The 24,216-nt window shown below is 46.6% G+C and overlaps 1 protein-coding gene across 10 annotated transcripts in view; it reads left to right on the top strand.

The window, feature by feature from the left end:
- Positions 1 to 24,216, top strand: part of MSI2 (musashi RNA binding protein 2) — a 432,237-nt gene that overhangs the window by 126,622 nt on the left and 281,399 nt on the right. For all 10 annotated transcript variants that reach the window (XM_050764741.1, XM_050764740.1, XM_050764746.1 and 7 more), the window contains one exon: positions 20,245 to 20,337. In XM_050764741.1, the coding sequence (XP_050620698.1) occupies positions 20,245 to 20,337 (93 nt within the window). The remainder of the gene's footprint in view (positions 1 to 20,244; positions 20,338 to 24,216) is intronic.

Raw genomic sequence — 24,216 nt, 5'->3', positions numbered from 1 at the left:
CAGAGTGCTGGGATTACAGGCATGAGCCTCCGTGCCTGACCAAACCCACCCATTTTTAAATGGGCCGTCTCAAATATCTCCCCTTCCTTGAAGCCTCTTCTGCTTTCTTCCCTCCCCAAGGCAGTGACCCTTCCTCCTCCCAGCCCTATGGCCTCTGCTGGTTGTTTTAGGATCTGTTACCTTATTGTTCCCCCGGTCCTTCTTGTTCCTGTCCTGTATGCCCCAGTAGCAAGTTACATATTGAGGGCAAGACTGTCGGTGTCACTGCTGTCCTATAGAACTTTCTGTGATAGAGGAAATGCTCATCCTAATGCACGTGGGCATGGAGCACTTGAAATGTGGCTAGGGTGACCATGAACTGAATTGCTAATGGCACTTCATTTTAATTAATTTACAATTTAACTTCAGTAGCCTTGTGTGGCTGGTGCTATTCCGTGTGCATCTTGCTTATCTTTGTATTTTCAGAGGCCCTGGCACTGTGCTCTGCTCACAAGAAAAGACTTGAGAAATCACTTAGGTATAGAGTCATGTGAGCTTGTGCATTCTTTGCCTATTTTCCACGCAATTTGATTTTTAAGTTAAATTCAATAGACTATATACTTGAGCACCACCAGTGCTTTGGGGGGATGCAAAGATGAAAAGACATGGTCTCTGCCTTCAAGGAACTTAAACCTAATGGGTAAATACTTAGTGATAATAGGAAGCAGAATGAAATGAAATGCCACTATTCAGGAATAGTTTACATCCTGTGCAGGTGTAGAGAAAAGAATAGTGTATGTGACTGAGGGGTGTTGGGGAGATGCTTTAGGATGGTCATTCATTCATCCAGCAAATATTTATTGCATGTCACTGAATGGCCCAGGTACTGGGAATACATCTGTGGACAAAACAGACAAAATTCCTGACCAGAAAGCTTCCTTTCTGGTAGGAGGGGGACAGATGAGAAATAAAACAAGCAAATTATAGAATGTGCTAGAAGATGAGAGGCCGGAAGAAGGTCTAGGGAGTGCTGAGGTGTGGGTGGAATTGAAGTTTTCAATAGGGTAGTCAAGGAAAGCCTAGTAGAGACGATGACATTTGAGCACAGACATTTGGACCAAGACTTGAGGGTCTGAGAATCATGATAGGAGGTAAAGACAGGTGGGAGGATATTCCTGGGTGGGGGAACCGTTTGAATGAAGGTCTGGGGTGTGGAAGTGTGAGCGATGGTCAGAGACATGTCGCTGGAGCATAGAGGGTAGACAGAACAGGAAGATGAAGCTTCAATGTTAGTTGGGAATCTGGTAACAAAGGGCTAGAAAAGCCTGCTGGCAGTTTTTGATGTCTGTGCAGATATCCTGCCTCCCTGATGAAAACACTACCCCCTCCACCATGAGGCCAGTGGTCCCAGTTATTACTTCTGTTCTTCCCATAGGGATTCATTCCAAGTAGCTGCTCAGAAATTGTTTTTATTAAAGGACAGTTAAAACTAAGCCACATTTCTTACGATGAGATTTTGAGAAAGCAAAAGTCTAGTAAGATCAGGTCTCTCCTTTGGGTAATTGTACCATTGGATCTTATTCTATTTCTAGGCATCTCTTTGTGTAAACTGAGTACTCTGCTATGTCCCAGGTGGCTCAGTCCCTGTGTTTGAACATGTTCATTTGCCCTGGATTCACTTTGGGACACAGAGAAGGTTTGGGGAAGAAAGGGCCTGTGAACAGCAGGAACAGGGTGGAGGACCAAGCAGGTTTATAAAACAGGATCTGTGGCCAGAGAGAGGAATGCTTCATTTCCCAGCAAGGACAGAGACCCAGAGACTTAATGGCTGGACAGGAAATGAGTTGTCCTGAGCCACAGATGCCACTTGGAGAACAACTATACAACATTATCATAGTTTTAGATGTGTCCTGAGTTTTAAGAATTCAGATTTTGCCTAGGAAGAGGAAGAGGGCCTTTGGCAAGGGCAAGAAAGGCCTCTTAAAAATACATAGCCCATCAGCCTGCTTTAAGGTGGCTGTTTGGAACTACTGACATTTACAATGATAATAGATATAAAAACCATTTCTAGGCTGGGTGCAGTGGCTCATGCCTCTAATCCCAGCATTTTCGGAGGCCAAGGTGGGCGGATCACCTGAGGTCAGGAGTTCGAGACCAGCCTGGCCAATGTGGTGAAACCCTGTCTCTACTAAAAATATAAAAAAGAATCAGCGAGGCGTGGCAGTGCGTGCCTGTCATCCCAGCTACTTGGGAGGCTGAGGCAGGAGAATCGCTTGAACCCAGGAGGCGGAGGTTGCAGTGAGCCAAGATTGCATCACTGCACTCCAACTTGGGCAACAGAGCAAGAGTCCGTCTAAAAAAATAAAATAATAAAATAGAAATCCTTTCTACCCAGAAAAAACTGACATTTTAGACTCCTACCTTTCTAAAGGCAGAGTTGACCATGACAAGCATATGGTGGTGTGCTTTGGAGGTGGTTATCATATTTATGGATAAATCTTTCAATGCCAGTTGCCATCAGCAGTGAGGTTTACCCCCAATGAATACTTACAACTAACCAGGGACTGCCAAGTCAGTCCACGGCTTGGTGCACCCGTGGGCCTGTCTGGGAGAGTTGCTCACATGGCAGCTCAGAGTTTGCTGATAGCTGCACATAGACTGCTGGCCCAGCAAGCACCCAGATCCATCATGGGAAGTATGTGGCTGAGATCTGGATCCAGTGAAACTGAAAACTGACTCTTCATCCTACTAAACATCTTTGTGATATTGAACACCGTTGACCCTTCCTTTCTATTTGAAATGGTCTAACTTCTGTGTTATAGTTATTGTTGCTGTGGAACAAATTACCTTCAAATTTAGCAGCTTCAGGTAACCATTTTATTATGCTCTTGGAGTCTCAGGTCAGAAATTTGGATAGGACATAGCAGGGACAGCTGGTTTCTTTTTCACCCTGTGTAGGACCTCAGGTGGGAAGACTTGAAATCAAGGGGAGACATGATAGCAACGGGCTGGAATTATCTGAAGGCTTGTTCACTCATATGTTTGGCTCCTGAACTGGGATGATTCAAAGAATGGAGCTCCTACATGTGGTCTGTCTATGTGGTTGGGCTTCCTTACAATAGGGCGGCTTCAGAGGAGTGCGACTTCTTGCTTGGTGGCTCAGGGTTCTGAGTGTAAGTGTTCAGTGAACAAGCTGGAAGCTGCAGCATCTTTTTATGACTCAGCATTGAAGTTCATGTTCATCCCTTCTGCTGTCTTCTGTTGGTTGAAGGAGTCAGAAGCTCCCTCAGACTCAAGGGGAGGGACAGAGACCAAGGAACGATGTGCCACAATTGGCAAAGCGGTTTTTCTTGCTCCTCCCGTAGTTCAGTGGGGTGGTGCTTTGGGTTTCCAAAAGATGCTGGCTTACTCCTGAAACTGTTCTTGTCCTTGCTTTTATTCTACCCCATCATCGCATCCACTCCCATGATTTCAGTGGCCACTAGACATTGGTGAATTTAGTCTGATCTTTCTCTTGAGTTCCAGAGCAGATACACAGATTGTCCTATAGACACTGAAAATTTAACATACTCCAAGGGAACACATTTATCTTTCCTCTGCAAGCCTGCTGCTTCTGCATCGCCTATCTCAATTGGTGACACCGCCATCAGCCACCCAGTAAACTCAAGACCCCTCCCTCTCCCTCCTTTCTGCCTTTGGCCATTTACCCAATCCTGATAATTTTGTCTCCTACACTCTTTTAAATCTTTTCCCTCTTTGTTATGCAAATGATTCTTGCTTTAGTTCGGGGTCCCTTCATCTTGAACTATTATGATAAGCTCCTAACTGTCCTTATAGGCTCTATTTTCAACCTCTCAGATCCATCCTCTACAGAATAACCTATCTAAAACCCAAAGCTGGTTATGTTATTCCGCAGCTTAAAATGGTTACCCTTTGTCTACAGGATGAAGTCCAATCTTCTTTGTTGTGGTCTGCAAGACTCCTTGTGATATAACCCTTTTTCATGTCTCCATCCTCATCTCCCCTCAGACCCTCATTTTCACTTGATGTCTAGCAATCCAAAAGTTTAGTGCCTGAAACAAGCAATGATATTCTATGCTGCTGTGATTCTGTCTGCCCTTCTCTCTTGTCTTCCTGAAAAGCTCCTGCTCATTCGAGACCAGCCTGGCCAACGTGGTGAAACCCCATCTCTACTAAAAATACAAAAAATCAGTCAGGCCTGGTGGCACACGCCTGTAATCCCAGCTACTCGGGAGGCTGAGGCAGGACAATCACTTGAACCCAGGAGTTGGAGGTTGCAGTGAGCTGAGATAGTGTCATTGCACCCCACCCTGGGCAACAAGAGCAGAACTCTGTCTCAAAAAACAAAAACAAACAAACAAAAACTCCTGCTGCTCATCATTTCAAACCCTAGCCAAGCATCTCCTCTTTCAAACCTGCCCTGACTCTGCTGACAGAGTTCATCATATTTCCCTGACTGGCCTGACTTCTGTGTTATAGTTATTGTTGCTGTGTTGTGTTCCTCAAATTTAGCAGCTTCGGGTAACCATTTTATTATGCCTGTCTCTTTTGCACACCCATGCCATGGTGTGTGTTAGGCCTCTGGGAGATCTTCAAGGCACAGAACGAAATCATGCAGTTTGGGATCCCACTGCCTGTTAGGTGCTCATTAATGGTTGATGTCGATTGGAATCCATCAGGGGTAGGTAGTACAGGCAATGGAAATTGTCTTAGAATCTATGAATGCTGGTGGTTTCTGGCCCTTCCCTATTTTACTTGCCCCTTTGACTGATTTCTTGTTAAGACTCACCAATGGTCTTTTTTTATATATAAAGATGCCCCTACTGAATCACCAGCTGTACGTGTCCAAGTAGCCTGGAAGGGTTTGTCTGACTTCATCTAACTTCATCTTCTGATGTTCTAACTTCATCTTCTAACATCATCTTCTGATTGTGGCACTTTCTGCTTGGGTCCTCAGTGGCTGCTGAACAGAACTTTGGCCAGCTGTTCTTTGTAGGAACAAAGGTTTTTATCTTCTTAGTGCTTGTGCCCAGCTTAGCAGCAAGGAGTGTTTGGGATTACCTGAGGGGAAAGAGAGAAAACAAGTAGGGTGTCCAAGAACCTAGAATATCCACAGAGTAATTCAGAGCAGGGAACATTCATCCTGCATTTGTCCAACCCATATTTATTGAATGCGTACCATGTGCTAGGCATTCTTTTAGGCACTAGGAATACAGGGGTGCACCAAACAGATGCAAGTCCTTAACTTCCATTCTAGAGGGTGTATTGACCACGACTCTTCTGAAGCTTCCATTCTGGAGGGTGCATTGACCATGGCCCTCCCTTCTGAAGCTTCCATGCTGGAGGGTGCATTGACCATGGCCCTCCCTTCTGAAGCTTCCATGCTGGAGGGGATATTGACCACAGCCCTCCCTTCTGAAACTACTGTTCTGGAGGGGACATTGACCACGACCCTCCCTTCTGAAGCTTCCATTCTGGAGGGGACATTGACCACGACCCTCCCTTCTGAAGCTTCCATTCTGGAGGGGACATTGACCATGGCCCTCCCTTCTGAAGCTTCCATTCTGGAGGGGATACTGACCACGGCCCTCTCTTCTGAAGCTTCCATGCTAGAGGGGACATTGACCATGGCCCTCCCTTCTGAAGCTTCCATTCTGGAGGGGACATTGACCGTGGCCCTCCCTTCTGAAGCTTCCATGCTGGAGGGTGCATTGACCACGGCCCTCCCTTCTGAGGCTTCCATGCTGGAGGGTGCATTGACCACAGCCCTCCCTTATGAAGCACACTTTCTGAGGGGCATCCTGATGGCAGCTGATTTGACTATGAGTCCCTAGCCCAGTACCTTGTATGTGGCAGACACTCAACAAATGTTTGTGGAGGGAATGATTAAGTGTTGTTGGACAAATGAGGTTTAACAGTACAGATTTTTCTTCCTAGAGGGAAGGGAACCAGATTTTGTTAAGTGCTTGCCAGGTGCAGGGCAATTTCCCCTTAGAAGACCCTGGGCTTCCAGGCAGAAGTGCCCTTCAGAGACAGCCACATGGCATTTGCTGGGCCATGTGTCTGATTTGACAGCCCTCCAGGGTGAACTACAAAATGAGCCCTCCATGTTCTGGCCGACAGCTACAGGTCCCCAGTTGCCTCTTTGCCTCAATAAACAGCCAGCCCAGACCAGTTAGCTGGGTTGGGTGCATTGGGGAATATATCTTTTCCTTTTTTCTTTTTCATTGTTTGGTTGGCCTAGTGCAAGCGTTTTAAATAGAACAGACATCATGGCTATGAAACATCTGTAACACTACACATTTAGTAAAGTTCCTGGCGGACTGAGTTCTGTTTGATTGGTGATATTTTTGCTGCGACTGTTGTTTCCTTTTCTCTTCTGTTTATCCCTCTGGAAAATAAGTTTTCTTTTATGTGAGGATTTATAGAAATATGTTCCTGGCATGTGGAGAGCATGGATGGATTAGGATATTGGTGCAGCAGAGAAATATTACCTCCGAGGCATGGCTAGCTTTATCTCATAGAGAGTGATCTTCCTAATGTGCAACAGTCTGTTACTCTTTACAGGAGCTACCTAGGTTAAGGCAGATAGAGACACTGCCTTGTGCTGAGATAGCATATCATTTTTGCTGGAGCATCTCTAACCATTGGAAGTTGATGGGCTGGAGATGGATTGATTCAGGGTGGTGTCTGAGAAATCAAGGGTAGTAGAATTCATAATAATTAGTATTTAATTTACAGAGTGTGTGTCATGACTTTTCCAAGTGCTTTTCCTTCTGTTGTTTAGCCTATAAAGCAGGCAGGGAAGGTTTGATCCCCATTCACAGATGAACAGACAGAGGTGAAGTCACTAGTGGGGAAGGGAAGGTGGTGGGGAGGGGGAAGAGGGACTTAATTGTGTACCTGTCATTCCAGTCCATTCCAAATAAGCATGTTTCGTGTGTTATCTCTTTTACTCCCATTTTGTAGAAGCAGCGACAAGTTTAGAGAAGCTTAGTCACTTGTAGTGATCACCTAGTAAAATGCATGACAGGATCGGGTTGCCTGAGTTTGTCCTCTTTCCACTCTATCTTTCAGCCTGCTCAGGGCACTGGGATTGGAACCTGGCCTTCCCATTCCAAAATCTTCAAATCTGGTGCTCTTTTCAGCCTCTATGGCCCTCCTGGGTTTAGAAAAATCATCTTCCATCTTTAGAGGGTGAGATATTCAATAAAAGGCAGAGAGACTTGCTCATGATGATTTTGGCCTCTCTCTTTTACTACAAGCCCTTCTTTGGGTTTCCCCCTTTTCCCTCAAAGGAAGTTACTTGTGGAGGATGGAAGGGGCCAGATCAGCATATCTGTGCTGGGGGGAATTTGACTTTTTTTCTTGATAGGTATAATTTATGACTTAACAGATGGCTGAGTGTGTTTCCAAAGACCACTGTGCCCAGGGTGCAATGTGCTTATCGCTTCCCCACCTGCCCCCACTTGCTCTCCTGCTCCTGGGGTGTTTCTGGAACAGTAGAATAGCTGGGCAAGAAGGGACCTGCTGGTGGGGGAGCTAATCCCAGCCCGCATGTGGGTTGCTTAGGACTGCTGTCCAGGTGTCTTGCTCCTGGTTCATGCCTTTTTCTCCACTTCCTTGTCAACATCTAAGTGTTAAGATCACCCAGCCTCCTCACCCGGTGGCCCTGCTCTTCTTTTTTCTTTTTTGGAGATGTCTCCCTTTGTCACCCAGGCTGGAGTGCAATGGCGCCAGCTTGGCTCACTGCAACCTCTGCCTCCTGGGTTCAAGCGATTCTCATGCCTCAGCCTCCCGAGTAGCTGGGATTACAAATGTGCACCACCATGCCTGGCTAATTTTTGTATTTTTAGTAGAGATGGGGTTTCACCGTGTTGGCCAGGCTGGTCTCAAACTCCTGATCTCAAGTGATCCACCTGCCTCAGTCTCCCAGAGTGCTGAGATTACAGGTGTGAGCTACGGTGCCTGGCCCCTGCTCTTCTTCTTTTTTTTTTGATACGGAGTCTCACTCTGTCACCCAGGCTGGAGTGCAGTGGTGCGATCTCAGCTCACTGCAACCTCCGCCTCCCAGATTCAAGCAATTCTTCTGCCTCAGCCTCCCAAGTAGCTGGGACCATAGGCATGCGCTACCACACCCAGCTGATTTTTGTATTTTTAGTAGAGACAGGGTTTCACCGTATTGGCCAGGCTGGTCTCGAACTCTTGACCTTATGATCCACCCACCTCAGCCTCCCAAAGTGCTGGGATTACAGGTGTGAGGCACTGCACCCGGCCCCCCTGCTCTTCTTTTCAATAGCTGGATTGAAAAGTCACTCTCCTGTTTAAACCCCACAGAGATTCAGCCTTCCCGTTGGGCCTGGCCTATCCTCCTTGCATCCCACAATGTCTTGTGCTGCAGTCTTTTGGGACCACTAACAGTCCTTCTGCCAGACAGGCTCCATAGGCCCTTCTCCCTTTTCTTCCTGGCTCTCCCCTGCTAACCTTTAAGCTGCAGGTCATGCCCAGCCCTGTGCTCTTACAGCTCTACTGTGCTAGAAATAACACAGGCTCTTACTTGAATGTAAGCATCTTTGGAGCAGAGATGAGGTCTCATGCAGTGCTTGGCACATAGTGGGTCCTCACAACAGGTTTGATGAGAGAGTGGATTAATGAACATGGCTTGCCACTGGAGACACTCCACTGCTGTTTCTTTTCTTACCCTCTTGGTCTTTCTCAGGACTCGGGAAACCTTTTTTCAACACCTACTGTGTGCCAGGCACAGTAAAATAATTTGATGCTTACAGCAGCTCTGTGACATATAGGTATTGCCCCCACTTGACGCATAGTTTGCCTAAAATTACCCAGCTAGGACTCAAGCCCAGCAGTTTCTCGTTCGAATCCCAGCTCCTTCTCCTCTTCTGTGGCTCTTCACCCCTCATGCTCAGGGAGGGTTTTAATGAAAAAGAATCTGAAGGCCGGGCATGGTGGTTTAATCCTGTAATCCCAGCCCTTTGGGAGGCTGAGGCAGGAGGATCACTTGAAGCCAGGAGCTGGAGACCAGCCTGGGTAACATAGCCAGACCCTGTCTTTACGAAAAAAAAAAAAAAAAAAAAAAAAAAAAAAAAAAAAAGCCAGATGTGGTGGTGTGTGCTTGTAGTCTCTTCTGCTCAGGAGGCTGAGATGGGAGGATTACTGGAGCTCAGGAGTTAAGGCTGCAGCGAGCTATAATCATGCCACTGGCCTCTGGCCTGGGCGACAGAGTGAGACCCTGTCTCAAAAAACTTGGCTTTTGTTGAGGCCTCCATCCTTGCCATTTTTCCCGTTAGATGGCAGAAGCAGCTTCTTACAGAGCTCTGGCTGCATATTAGAATGTTCTGCGGAGTGTTTAAAAATACTGATGCCCAGGCCTCGCCTTGAACTAATGAGATCCCTGAGGGTGGGGCCCAGGTATCAGTAAGTTTTAACGACCCCCACCCCTGCACCAAGGCCATGCGAATGTGCAGCCAGAATTGAAAACCTCTGCACTACAGGAGTGTCAGTGTGTGGATTAGGTAAAACTTGCTCATCAGAAACTGATTGCCATGTACATCTGAAATATGGTAATGAAGGTAATCAAGGCTAAGGGTTGAGGCCGCCATTTGTTCTTTTCATGAAATCAACTGGAGGGTTTGGGGGATGGGGTTAACGTGGCTTTAGAACCTGCCTACCAGCAAAGTTTTTATACATTCTCTCCTAAGAAGAGCAGGTCAGATTGTTGCTGATGAGAACAGGCCTTGTACTGGCAGGTGACTCCCAGTTTACTGGAGGGATGGGCTCTGGAAATCCTCTCTTGGTCTGGCTTCCCTCTGAAGCTTGGTTTTCCTTAAGTTGTCGTGTATCCGAGGGTCTGTAGTCTTGGCCCTTCCTACTAACATGGTTTCTCAGCCTGTCTGTGATATTTCCCAAATGTCATGGTGAAGGACTCAGAGGTTCCCCAAGATGATAGATCAGCGGGTGGCTGTTTACTTCTGTTTACAGGGAACTTTGAGATGCTCAACTTTTGTGTAGAAACCATTTTCCCTGGTAGTTGCTATCGAGATAAACAGAAATGTTTTGGGAAAAGAGCAATTTGGGAGCTCTGAGCTTATCACCAAGGTTGTGTGTTCCTAAATCCTGCAGCCTGGACGTGGTATGGCTTCTTTTACCCTGAGCACAGCCGGTGTGAAGAGCCTCAGGCATTTCTCGCCTGGAAATAGGCACTGAGGAGATTCCAGCCAGGAGGAGAAGCTGGGAGAAAGGTTTGCGCTGGAGGAGACAGAACCCTTGTGTGGATGGTGTTCTCAGGGTTACAATTTCACATTTGTTGTTTCAGCTTGTGTTATTTCAGCCAGGGTCCTAGGCCTGTTTTACAGAACGGAGAAAGTGAGGCTCAGAACTGTTAAGAGACTTGACCCAACCTCATCTGAGAAACCAGGGTCAGTTATTTAGCATGTCTCAGTAGACATAGATGTGCTTGAAAATGCAAACTTCCTATTATTGTTGTATTTGTATCATTTCTGTAGGCAGAATGACCTTGGGCCTGTGCTTTAGTCATGGGGCCCTGAGACCATCATGCCATCATTTCTAGGGCCCTGCCCCTCACCGTGAGTCATCTATGCATCTTCAGAAGAATTCCACCCTGGGTGGGCGACTCGGGCTCCCGCTGCTGGAGTGACAGGCACAGATGGAAAAGACTGAGTTCATACCAGCCCCGCCATCCCGTCTGGCTCTTTCTTTCCCCCCTCTTTCTGAGGTTTATTAAGAATCTGCTTTGACTGCCTTTCCCATGCTGGGGCTTTAGAGGGGCCTCTTTTGTTATGCAGAAATGCATGACTTCCTCGCAGATTCAACGACAGTGAAGGTTTCTTAATTTTGCTTAATACCACTGTTGTAAAAGATTATGGGTTTTAATTGCATCAGTGTATTGGTAATCATTCAAACACTTGAGAAAGTCTTTGGGGTCTTCCCTATAGTGGGTCTGAATCGCCCTGTGGTGAGCACTGGGGGGCACGGGTTCCCAGAGGGATGGAGTGATGGAGAAACCGCCTGGGACGCAGAGCAGCCTGGATGCCTGGGATCCCAATGACAGCTCGCCAGCCACCTCGCTCCACAGCGGTTGATGCAGGGATCATGATCCTTAATTTCCTGTGCTTTCCAAGGCAGCCCTCATCTCTCTACCTTTGTCTGTTACCTCCCCCAGTCCCCAATAGGGCTCAGTGCTACTGTTTAGGATATTACTCTCTGATACTAATCTGTGGACAGGTCACCCCTGTGGCTGTGGCTTTTTCCCTAGGATAAGAGGAAGTAGTATTTTTTAAATTAGCCTGGGAGGGAGCCAGGTAGAGAGCTCTGAGATGAGGGTGGGGAACCTCAGCCCCCAGCTGAAGCATCCTGATCATTTCATTACAAGATCACATTCTCCTGTAGGTGAGTTTCTGTTGTTTTAATCAGAGGTAACGTTGTGCCCTATGTTGTATAATTGTGTGGAAATTATATTCCAGCTCCATATAGACAAGGGCTATTTTTTTCCTTCCAATTTTAAGGCTATTTAGAGGGAATGCCAAATTGTAGCTTGAACCCTGGTGCTCTCTGGCTAATAGCTATATACAGCGAGGGAGAGCTTGGAGAAACATTTGGGGTTATATTTGTAATTAGTTTCCTCTGAAGTTAAATTAATTTTAGCAATCAGCAACGTCAAATATTGTTATACCTTTTTCCGGTGGTCAACTGTGGGTGACCTGAGGCCTGTGGAATTAGATGAGGGATGAAGCGGTGGGAATGGTAGGCAGGCACACTTTCTTGGACACGTGGGTTTATTTTAAGTCATTTTTGCATTCAGACTCTTGGCTTAGGGATCTCTCTGGCCTGTCATTTTTTTGACAGCTTTATTTAGATATAATTCAAATCCTATATAATTCATTCATTTAAAATGGTGCCATTCAATAGATTTTAGTATATTTACAGATATGTGCACCCATCACCACAGTCAATTTTAGAGCGTTTTTATTACCTCAAAAAGAAACCACATACCCTTTAGCCATCACTCCCTTCCTGTCCCCCAGCTCTGTGCAACCACTAATTTACCTGTCTCTACAGATTTCCCTATTATGGACTTTCATAAGGATGGAATCAAATACAGGTTGAAGATCCCTAATCTGAAAATCCAAAATCCAGAATGCTTAAAAATCTGAAACGTTTTGAGTGCTGTCATGGTGCTCAAGGGAAATGCTCATTGGAGCATTTCAGATTTTGGATTTTTGAATTAGAGATGCTGAACTATTGAGTATAATGCAAATATTCCAAAATCCAAAAACATTTGAAATCTGGAACACTTCTGGTTCCAAGCATTTCAGATAAGGGATACCCAGCCTGTGATATGTGGTGTTCTGTGTCTTGCTGCTTTCACTTGGCATAACGCTTTCGAGGTTCATCCATGCTGCAGCATGTGTCAGTACCTCATTCCTTTTTACAGTTGAATAATATTCTATTTATGGATGTACCACATTTTGTTTATCCATTTGTCTGTTGATGGATATTTGGGTTGTTCCATTTTTTGGCTATTGCTGCCATGAACACTTGTATAAAAGTTTTTGGGTGGACATAGGTTTTAATTTATCTTGGGCATATACTAAGGAGCAGAATTGCTGGATCATATGGTAATGCTATATTCATTTATTTATTTATTTTTTATTTTTGAGATGTAGTTTCACTCTTGTCACCCAGGCTGGAGTGCAATGGTGCGATCTTGGCTCGCTGTAACCTCCGCCTCCCGGGTTCAAGTGATTCTCCTGCCTCAGCCTCCTGAGTAGCTGGGATTACAGACATGCACCACCATGCCCAGCTAACGTTTGTAGTTTTAGTAGAGATGGGGTTTTGCCATGTTGGCCGGGCTGTTCTCAAACTCCTGACCTCAGGTGATCCACCTGCCTTGGCCTCCCAAAGTGCTGGGATTACAGGTGGGAGCCACCATGCCCAGCCTGGTAACGCTATGTTTAATCATTTGTGGAGCTGCCAGACTGTTCTCAAAGTAGCTGCACCATTTAAAATTTTCACCAGGAAGATCTGGCTTGTCATTTTTGCATCTTTGCTGCAAAATTAGAAAAGGTGAAGACATACCTGCTCCTCATGGTGCCCTCAGTCCTCCCCTTTTTCCAATTGTGTTTTTCTTATGGAAAGAAAGAAGATGACACAGTAGCAAATGAAGGTGTTAGAGCAGTGGATGGGAAGGGCAAGATTTGGATTCTCTATTTGTCACTCCATAGTGCTGTTTGATTTTGGATGCTTAACATTTCTGAGCCTTGGTTTCCTTATCTGTGGAAGAGTGGCTGGGACCTGTCGTAAGATTGACATAAGGACTAAATCAGGCACCTCATGGGAAAGGCATAGCTCAGGCCTGGCCCACAGATGATCTATAGTGAGGGCAGAGAATTCTAGGCATGGAAGCAGACACCAGGAAAAGGGCTTTTCCATAGGGGAAAAGCATATCTCAATAGCTCAGATTTTATTAGGCAGGAGCCTGCCCTTGTATTAACCCTGGCCTTACTTTCATCATGTGTTTTATCAGAGGAACTTGAATCCTCGTGTCACTTTTGGGTTGCTTCTCCTTACAGGTGGCCTTGTCCTTCCCATTCCTCACCTCAAGACAGGTGTCATTTGACCATTTAAGGCAGAGATGTACTCCCCGTGGCCTCTGCCGGTGACTTGCCTTGTTTGGGTGGGTGTGATGCCTTCCTCCTCCATAATTGATAGAGTTTGCATGTGGACTCTGGCTCTGCTGTCACCAAAAAAAGGTGAGGTCAAGGCACTGGTGTCCTTGGGCTTATCCCAGATAGATCTCTGTATTAGTTTTGTGGGACAGCTGTAACAAATTACCACACACTGATTGGTTTAAGAACTAGAAGTAGGCCAGGTGGAGTGGCTTATGCCTGTAATCCCAGCACTTTGGGAGGTCGAGGTGGGAGGATCACGAGGTCAGGAGATCAAGACCATCCTGGCTAACACGCTGAAACCCCGTCTCTACTAAAAATACAAAAAATTAGGCGGGCGTGGTGGCGGACGCCTGTAGTCCCAGCTACTTGGGAGGCTGAGGCAGGAGAATGGCATGAACCCGGGAGGCAGAGCTTGCAGTGAGCCGAGATCGCGCTACTGCACTCCAGCCTGGGCCTGGGCGACAGAGGAAGAGTCCGTCTCAAAAAGAAAAAAAAAAAAAAAAAAAAAAAAAAAGGAAGAAGAAATAGAAATATAGTCTATTATAGGTCAGGAGTCCAGAAGTCTGAAATCAAGGTGTCAGCAGGACTGGTTCCCTGTGGGGGCTCTGTGGGAAAAACTGTCCCATACCTGTCTCCTGGCTTCCACTGGTGGCCAGCAATTCTTGGTTTGCAGACCCGTCACTCGAGGCTCTGCCTTCATCTGCACATGGCCACCTTCTTTCTGTGTCTGCTTGTCCTCTTCTTGGAAGGACACCCATTATTGGATTTAGGGCTTACCCTATGTCCAGGATGACTTCGTCTCAAAATTCTTAACTACTTACATCTGTAAAGACCCTGTTTCCACATAAGGTCACTTTCTGAAATTCTGGGTGGACATGAATTTTGGAGGGACTCTATTTGATCCACCCCAGTCTCTTTTCCACATGTGATCCTTGAAACACTTGGAGAAGATGCCCCAGTACCTGAACTGTGTTCTGATTTTGCAAGCTAAGTCAGTTTGCCACTGGATTCAGATGTGATGGTGATAGTAGTTATGGTAGTGATGAAGTTGGCAGGAGGGTGGCCCCGAGGATGATGGTGGTGGAGTTGGTGGTGGCAAGAATGGTAGTATTGGCGGTTGTGAGGGTGAGGGAGGATGGGAAAAACATGGGGAGAAGTAGGGATTTTAGAGGGCAGGTCCCTTAAATGAAACACCTTGGGGAATGGAGCCTTGGAGTTTAGGAGTTCTGTGATCTCAGGCAGCCCTGCTTGAGGGTCTGCCATGCAAAGATTGGACTTAGTTCTCAAATGCAGACTGATGGGAGAAGACTGCCATATTGGCAGATACATAGGATTTCATCCTGGATTCTGAATGTTGTGAGCACTTTCGTTCTTCAATGTCACTGGACAGGATGGGGTAACAGACAGAGCACTTGTCTGAGCCTGGGAAAGCTGTCCTCCTAACTAGCTGCCTTGCCTTTAACTAGCACACGAGTCATCTCACTGGGACTTGACTTTTCCATCTGCACAGTGGGGAGGATGAACTAGAAGGTTTGCAGCATCCTACCCACTGCTAGCATTTTAACACCTTTCCTGGGCTTTCTCCACCTTGGGGTTCCCACAGATGAGGCATCATCTGTAGACAAGCTTGTGTTCTTGGGGAGTGAAGATGGCTTACATTTTTTCATCATGGGAAATTTGAACTCTTTTAAGGAACATGATAATAGCCAGAGCTGATTTAATTTCTGTGGGCCTCTCTCATACTCATTTAAGGCTCTCCAGAGCCATTTCCTGCCTTTTCATGTATTTGTTCGGATTAAGAAATATTTGTGTTTTTTTGGTGTTTGTTTTGTTTTTGTTTTCCTTGTGTGATAACGAGTATCTTTAGGCCAGTGCTGTTGGAATTAAGTTTTCCCTTTAATCTCATTTTTAAAAGTAGTTTCTCTTTTCTAACCTCCCCTTACCCCACTCTGCCTTCAACACACACACAAAACACACACAGCACACACAACACACACACACACATACACACACACGCACCCCATTTGCTTTATCCTATTTTATAAAAATACAAACAGTGGCCCCGTTCCTAGTGACCATTTCTGATGGAAACACATTTTTTTAAAGGGAATTTTTTAAACTTAAAAAGCCAGCTCTCTGTTTAGAGGCAGGAAGGTGGAGTGCTCTTTGCAGCTCTGGTTAGTACTGGCTTTGGCCAGTTCTTACGTGTAAACAGCAATTTTCCGAACTGGAATGGGTGCTGGGGTTTTCTTTATGGAGCCAAGGGGTATGTGGAGAGCAGCGGTGTTTAGTTAAATTACAGGTCTAGATGCGGAACTTTCCAGCAATGATTTGTGAGAGCCTGAACACTCCCCACTGCCCTTTGTGCACACGGGCAAGAGCGCGCACACGCACACGTGCACACCTCCTGCTTCCCAGAGTGACACCTTAAACCATAAAAGGAGGGGTGCCTGCTGGGAGAGGGGGCTGTCCCCACATGGTGCAAGGCTGTCGGGTAGGTATCTGGTGTCTCTAATGGTGGGAAGCACTCACATACCCAAATGTTATCTGCAACCTCTCCACTAGAAACTCTAAGCAAAGGAAATTTAAGATCAGTTTCCTAATGGATTTTGGACTGAGCTCCCTGAAACAGATGGGTGGCTCTCCATCTCGGTTCACTGTGGAGCTGAGTGGGGCCATCTGAGCATTTTGGGATGCAGTGGCTGCTTCCTTGTACCCTGTATGGGTACTCTACTGGTGTTAAGGCTGCAGGCTAGGAAACAGCTACCTGAAGGGCTGATCATAGGAGGAAAACAGGTGGCTCTGTCTTCAGTGGGTAAAGAGGATTTTTTTTTTTTTTTAATAACCCAAAAGGAATATAGAGCCCGGGGTCCTAGGAACTTTGTCCAGCTCACTGTATCCAGGGTTAAAGTTATGGGGATACTGAATGATTCCTTAGGCAGATAGAGGCCAAGACTCAAGGAGTGGGACTGGAGTTGATCCAAACACACACCCATGCGTGTGCATATACATGTGCGTGCACCCTCATGTGTCCATAGAAACCTTGCATAGTATTGATGGGAATTCGAGGACCTCCATTTAGTCCCACAGAGAGTCAGGACACAACATCCCGGCCTCATCCCCTTCCTGCCCTCCTCAGTAGCCATGGAGATGGCAAGGAAACCGAGAGAAGAATGTGTGACTCTGGGGTCCTCTGCCTCCCATGTCCCTCACCAGAATGCAAATTGTGGAGCAGGCCACAGTGCATTTGGCAGTCATGCTGGCAGGATTCTCAAAGTAAATCACTTCCATTTCCCCCAGCACGCCCCTGGCGGGAGAGGTCACTGCGCACAGCCCTGTTGCCCCTGCAGCTGTGCTCCCTTCTCCTAAAGCCGAGACACTGGTGAGCAGCTAACCAAGGGTTGCCCATGTTTCCACTGGCCTTTTCACGTTTGGAAGGTTTTGATTAAAACAGTTTCTTTCAGTGTTTGCTGAGGAGGAGGATGTTTTAGTAACTTGGACATTTTGGTGCATTGTCTGGGACCTGGAATTTCTCATCCTTCTTTTTTTAAAAAAGGCATTTTAAAGGCTTTTTGGGGACTGTGTAGATTTATAGCTGGATGGCTGCCTCCATGTTTAGGGCTCTGCCTAGGCAGGTTTATGGCTATAAGGCAACGGTGGAGGGTGTACGAAGAGATATTTTCGTTTCACCAGTTACTGGGGAATGAACAATCTGTTCTGTTATTTGGAATGAAGACATGTTGTTTGTTGAATTCTCTGGGTCCACATGAACGTTTGGAATATAGACAGGACTGCTGTATACCCGCCCGACTCTCAACAGTGTATAAATGAGACCGTGGGGTTCAGGTTATAGTATGGCTCTCTAGAGTTTCTTCAAGTTGAGAACTCTAGTACATGTTGGTAGATCACATGAGTGTTTCTTTACAGATATTTAATTACTTGGCTGGGGTAAGGGAAAAAAAGGAATGAAAAATCTACAATTAAACTGTTGGGAATCTTTGCCCATCTAAAAGCACGTAGAGATGCAGGAAGGTGTTTTTGAAATTAGAGTGGAAGACTTTAGGGCAGTAAGAGATGCCCTTTCAAAGGCACATTTTTGTGTAATGTGTCTTTTCGCTGCGTGTTTAGTTCTGAGCTTGACAGATGAATCTAGTAACTGACTTTGGATTCAGTTACAGTGGCCATTTATTTAGTGACTACACAGTGCCCTGCTAGACACTTGGGCGTATGTTACTTAATTTACTCCTAACAGGAACCTTGTATGGTAGGCTAATCATTATATCTTCGTTTTATAGTGGATTACATTCCACATTCTATTAGAATGTAAGCTCCAGCACCTTGCACTTAATGTATCTGTTGAATGAATACATTAGGAAAGTTAGCTTAGTAAAATTTGGTGATTCATGAGTGTAGGGAGAAATTTAAATCTGGAAAGGGCTTGATGGAATTTTGCCATTCAAGTGACCTTGATTTACCAGGGAGACTTAAGGAATGGGTGAGAAGGGAGATGGACAATAATGGGTGAGCATAAGAGGCCTACCAGGTCATGAGAAGTACTTGGAGCTCAGTGCTGTGCACAGTGGTGGGATCTTCATAGAGTTTTTCACATGCACTATCTCATCTAATCCCTCATTCATCTGAAAAGAGGTGAAAAAACAGTCAATCCCAGCTTTAAACACATGAGCAAGCCACTGCTTCATTCTAATAGGTAGGAGGAAGTAGGGAGTAGGTGGTATACTGAGTTGTTAGAACAACGTCCTCTATGGAAGGTCCATGACAAGGATATTTAAGTTTGGAGTCAACCAGCAGGCTGTGGTGGCCTGTGTCTTCTGTGGGAGCTACTAAGCTAAAGCAAGAGCTCCCTGAAGTCTGCCAGCCTCTCTCCATCATGGCTGTGATGTTCATGGATTCATTGGAATTGGGCATTAGGTGGGACCTTGGAGCCCTGGCCCAGCATCTCATGCAGGGTCACACCCAGAGTTAGACCCAGGAGCTGAATTTCCAATACCCTACAGCACAGTCTGCCAGTAACCACTGTGCCCCCTGGTGTCACTCACCTCAGGCTCCTGTTGAGGTGGGTTGGTTCACTCATTCACTCAGCGGATGTGCCAGGAGCCTCCGTGATGACTGACCCAGGCAGCCATGGCTCCTGTGCTTCAGCATCCTACATCACATCGAGTTGCAGTAGACACAGATGACATTGTGTGTTGATTATATGCCAACAAACTGGTCAGACCCTCACCCATCAAATTCTACAATTTTGTATTGTGACCATAAAACTAAAATGGCACATAGCCTACACTCAGTCTTTAGAACGAAATTTATTTTCTTGATTTGGGTTCCTGCGTGTAAGATTTTGTCTTCCCACTCTGAACAGTTAATGTCATTCTCCTTTTTTTTTTTTTTTATTGTGACAGTAAAAATAAAATGGCACATAGCCTAAACTCAATCTTTAGAAAGAAAGAAATTTATTTTCTTGATTTTTGGCTCCTATATGTAAGATTTTGGTTCCCACTCTGAGCAGTTCATGTCATTGAGCTTCCTACTCCTTTGGCTTTGAAGCCGGTGGTATTCGGAAATGTGGCCACATTTTTTTCACACGTGCATCCACACAACACTCAGTGTTGGCTTCTATGTGCCTGATGCTGTGCCTGGCCTGGTGGAGGATTTGTAGAGGAGTCAAGAGCTTATTGTCTGGAGGAGGAAGTAACTTCACACAAGGTGGAGAGCAGTGAGTGCTAAGACAGGGATATAGAGGCACTGTTAGGAGGTTTCAGAAAAGGGTGGACTAGCTCCTGGCTGGAATGATAAATAACTATTTTGAGTTTTGGAGAAATGTGCTGGATCCTGGAGGAAGGTTACAATTTGCCGTAGTTAGGTTTAGGAGTGGAGAGGCACCCCAAGGAGAAGGACCTGCAGGAACAAAGGTGTAGGGATCTGGGGATTAGCTGGGCTTGACTGGGTGCAGGGTGAATCAGGGTGAATCACAGGAAATCAAGAGGAGGAATCCTGGACAGAGCTTGCAGGGTGGTCCTCAGGCTGCGAGGTCAGCGTCTGTGTTGGTTGCAGACGTATACCAGCACCTAACTCAAACAGCTCAGCGTAGACAGTCTGCGCGTAGTTTTGAATCATGTGCATTTCTTATTGACAGGTTTTGTGGATAGTTTCTGGGCAGCAGTTTTTATGCATTTAGGTCTGTTTTATTCACGTCTCTTAGCTTTAAAATAGCTTGACATGTGATTTTTCTCTTTTTGCTAGTCCATCAGAATGAAGTTGTGTGTTGTGGCCAATGAGGTTCTGAAGTCTCTGTGTCTGTATGAAACTCAAACTTTTAGGTTGCCATCTGAATGCCTGAGATATGCAGAGTGACTGTCTCTAGCATCCTTAGACATCTAAACGCCCGCGTCGTGCAGCTTGAATATATCTAAAATTGCCTTCCTAGAGAAATGTGGAAAGTGGTTTCTTTCAGCAGCCTCTTGAGCACTGCTTTAGATAACCTGGTTAACCCATGCCTTTCTCTTGTCATTTCTTGCAGATGGTCACAAGAACAAAGAAAATATTTGTAGGCGGGTTATCTGCGAACACAGTAGTGGAAGATGTAAAGCAATATTTCGAGCAGTTTGGCAAGGTAAGCGCTGGATGGGGTTGGATGGCACATGCCAGAAGTAGTCTCATCAGTCCTAAGAAGAGGCTGCCGTGGCCCCCGCCCCTGCTACAGCTGTGTCCTCAAGAACCTTGTCCTTGAACCTGGCCATCATCATTTAAGTGAAATTCAGCAGAAGCTGAGGTGGAAGGGTCTGGCTTGCATTTGGTGTGATGTCCCACGTGCTGGCAGGAGCAGACAGAGTGGCCTTTTAGAGCAGTTTTGTTGGCGTTTGCTGCCACGTGGGGCCTGGGCTGGGAGCTGGTGGTAACAATGGCTGGGGAGGGATGTGGGGCTGTGACTTTCAGGGCAGGAGCTCCCACAGAAGCTGCTAGAGGCCGGCAGGTTGGTGCTGGGCTTCTCCCTTCTGTGCCTGTTTGGAAAATGCATTGAGAGCTGAGACTCCCTGGGGCCCTTTGCAGCTGAACCCTCCCCTGTCAAATGCCCAAGGAGACTTGGAAAAGATGCGAGGCCTGTACCTGTCAGCATTCTCTGACTTGAATGTCTGTGGAGACAGCAGTAAAATTATCCCCTGGGTTCTGCTTCTGGAACAGACTGGGACCAACCCAAGAGCCCCCAGCAGCCAGGAAACGGAGTGTGAGAAGGTGTGTGTATGATAGAGAGAGTCAGACAGACAGATAGGACATGTCACCATGGGTGATGTGTTTAATTTGGCCTCTTTCTAGTGGGTGAAGGGAGATGGTGCCTTGAGAATGGGTTCTTGCTGGGGATGACACATTCCTTAGACGGCCCTGTTGCCTTAGTGGGGCTGACCCTTGTTGGCTTTTGTGTATACCACCCTCCTCTGGCTCCTGTGGAAACGGCAGGTTCAAGGAGGCTGCGTCCTGCATCTTTGAGTAATTGTGGACATTGCATGGGAGCCCAGGTCTGGAACAGTCCCCTCCTGCACAGGTCTGGATCTTCCCTGCTGAAGGGCTGACGTGGGAGAGAGCTGCTGAGGCGTCCTGAGAAGACACGGTGCCCTTGCTAAGCTCCGTCACTTGTTCCTCCCACTATGGCTGACGTGTTTGCCGTGGGTACAAAGGCACAGCCGCCTACTGGCCAGGCTGAAGGTTCTGTGCTGTTGGTTTGCCCAGGGTGATGGGCAGCTATGACCCTGTCCCCAGGTGTGACCTTTGTGAACTACTCTCTGGGATGAGGGCCATGACCTTTATTCAGCCTCAACATGGAGATGTTCTTGTCTCTGGTATTAATTTCTGCCTGGATAAGAGATCGTGCAACAAAGAGAAAGCCAGCTTCCTCCAGCCCAGCCTTGCATTCTGAGTGACTCTGAGCTGCCCTTCCAGGTTGGTTTTGAAAAGGCCTCCCCCATGGCCCTTTCTGGTATTGTCCGCTGGGGATGGATTCCTTCTGGCTGGGTCTAAAGAATAGCCAAGTGTGTTGATGACTGTGTACGTTACAGCACTTCTCTCTTCCAGACTGATTTAAAGCAGTAAGGGGGATTTGTCCATCACCCAGCCCCACCCTGCCTAGGGAGAGGGATTGGAAATAATTAAACGAGACAGGTCCGGCTTGCATAATGGAAAGCTCTGGAGGATGAGCCCTGTTTGGTATCTTTCTGCTTTTAAAACAAGTCCAGGGGTAGTGTTTGCAAACTTGAAGTGGGATTTCTTTTTCGAGCCATAACCTGCCTTGGAATCTCGTGGGCCTATTTGTGTCAGGAAAGTCGGTGCTGCCCAGATGGGCTTTTAGAGTATTCCAAACAGGCTTCTACTTGCCAACACATAGCACATCTCTGCACGTCCCCAACCCTTGGTTTCTTTCTCTCTCTCTCTTTCTTCCTTTCTCTATTTCTGTTTCTCTCTCTGTTGTTTTTCATTAACACTTGTCATTGTGACCCAGTATGCCTGCAGTAAGATATACTGCAAGCTTTGGCCATGCCCACAGTGGCCACCATTGCTGCCCTTAGAACAGTTGTCCTTTTGTCTGAGAAGCAGTCACAAACCATCTTCCCTGGCATGGCACTCGCCGGGTCTGAAGCTGCCCAGTTAATTTTGCAGTAATGTTTGTGGACTGTGGCGGGATGTGCAGACTTATCAAGTGTTTTATTAAAAGACTAAGGAGGCTTTTGAATGTGTCAAAGTCATAATGCTCTTCAATGCTCATATTTTAGTAGCTTTTTTTCTCATACATAGGCTCTGTGCATTATTTGTGTCTGTCTTCAGAATAGCTTATTTCTCATTTGGCTGGTGGCTAGTGTTACTGTATGTGTCCCCTTCGGCAGGACTCACCACCTCTCAGGATTCTGGCGTAACTTATTTGAATCCAGAATGATCAAAGTCAGGGAGACTCTGCTGCTGGGCCTTGGGAGCAGTACAGTGAGTAAATCCAGTGGTTGTGAAAGGAGGTAACAAGTAAATTGACAGACTGCGTCTCCCCTTCGGTACTTTATATTCTCGTTGCAGGAAACAGAATGAATGTGTGCGCGCGTGCACGCGCGCGCACACACACACACACTTGCTTGAAGTATCTTCACACACATGTGCACACCCCTGTGGACACACATTTCTAACTGTGTGAAATTGTTTCGGACTATCTTTAACTGACTGCAATTTAATGAGATGTAATTTTATTATTTATAGTGAGTGCAAAGTGTGGGATACTAGGCCAGGCCATTTATTCACATTATCTCATTTAATTTTTCTCTGGGGGGCTGATAGTGGTATTCCCCATGTTGCAGACTGTTAAGTGGGGTCTTGGTGGGATTGTCTCTTGGACTCAGGGTCACAGCCCTCCAGGAGGTAGAGCTGGGTGTGGACTCCCCCTCCAGGCTTGTCTGATAACAGCATCTGAACTCTCCGCCCTGTTCCCACTGCTGATCAGTCCCCAAGATGGACTGAGGGTGGGCAGGAGGCAAAGGACAGGAAGAGTTGTGCCCTTCAGTGTGCCCCGGAGTGCTGGGGACCTGGACATTCATCACCTCTTTTTACCTGTGCAACAGATACTGGTATCATCCAGTCCATATGGTGAAGGTAGACAGTCAGGGCCAGGGAGGCTGAGTGTCAGCAGAGGTCACCCAGGTAAGACAGTGTAAGAGCCAGAATTTACACCCTACTTCCTTTTCCTCCAAGTCTAGAACTTTCCTTTCACAGCCTCCATGCAAGGTGTACCACTCTCTTTTTAGGTCTCCTTGCCGTCATTCCTCTCTCCTCTCCCCATCCCACCGTGCCCGAGGTGGCAGCTGCTCCAACTGTTTATTTCAGGTGGCAATCAAGATGGGTAAGACTGTTATCACGGGGCTGAGCTAAGGGAGTTTAAATATGTCATTACTGTAAGTGGAGTGGGTACAGAATGACACACCGGGAGCTTTAAATAACTTAAATTGGAGGCTTGTAAACTCTTTTGTGTTTTTCTTCCACCTTCCTCCCAGAAAATTCACCCCCCTTCCCCCAGGTTAGAGACATCGTTACTTGTTTATATTTAAGATGAGGTCACGAAGCTTGGCCACTGGCGTAAGGACTCTGCCAACTGAGGTTAACAGCTAACACGTTGGCAGAATCCACACGTCACCATGAGCTACCCAGGGGTGAGGATGGCCACTCCCACCCCTGGGTAGATGTTCCGGTGTTGTCTGTCCTTGCAGAAGGGTAAGGCAGCAGATACTCCAGGGCTTCATGCTGGGCCTGACAGTGGACTGACTTCCCTGGGACAGCTTGACAGGTTGTTCCTTTGCTGGCCTCAGTTTCTCTTCTCAGGAAAGGGGTTGGAAAACATAAAAAGGGCCAGATAGTAAATATTTGCAGCTTTGCAATCTATGTAGTCCTTGTTGCAGCTACTCACTTCTGCTCTTGTAGGATGAAAGCAGCCATCGCCAGCAGGTAAACAGATGCATGTAGCTGTGTG

This window comes from Macaca thibetana, chromosome 16 (genome assembly GCF_024542745.1).
Source record: "Macaca thibetana thibetana isolate TM-01 chromosome 16, ASM2454274v1, whole genome shotgun sequence".
Lineage (NCBI taxonomy): Eukaryota > Metazoa > Chordata > Mammalia > Primates > Cercopithecidae > Macaca > Macaca thibetana.
The sequence above is the reverse complement of the archived record's forward strand: the minus strand, read 5'-3'. Positions and strand labels throughout refer to the sequence as shown.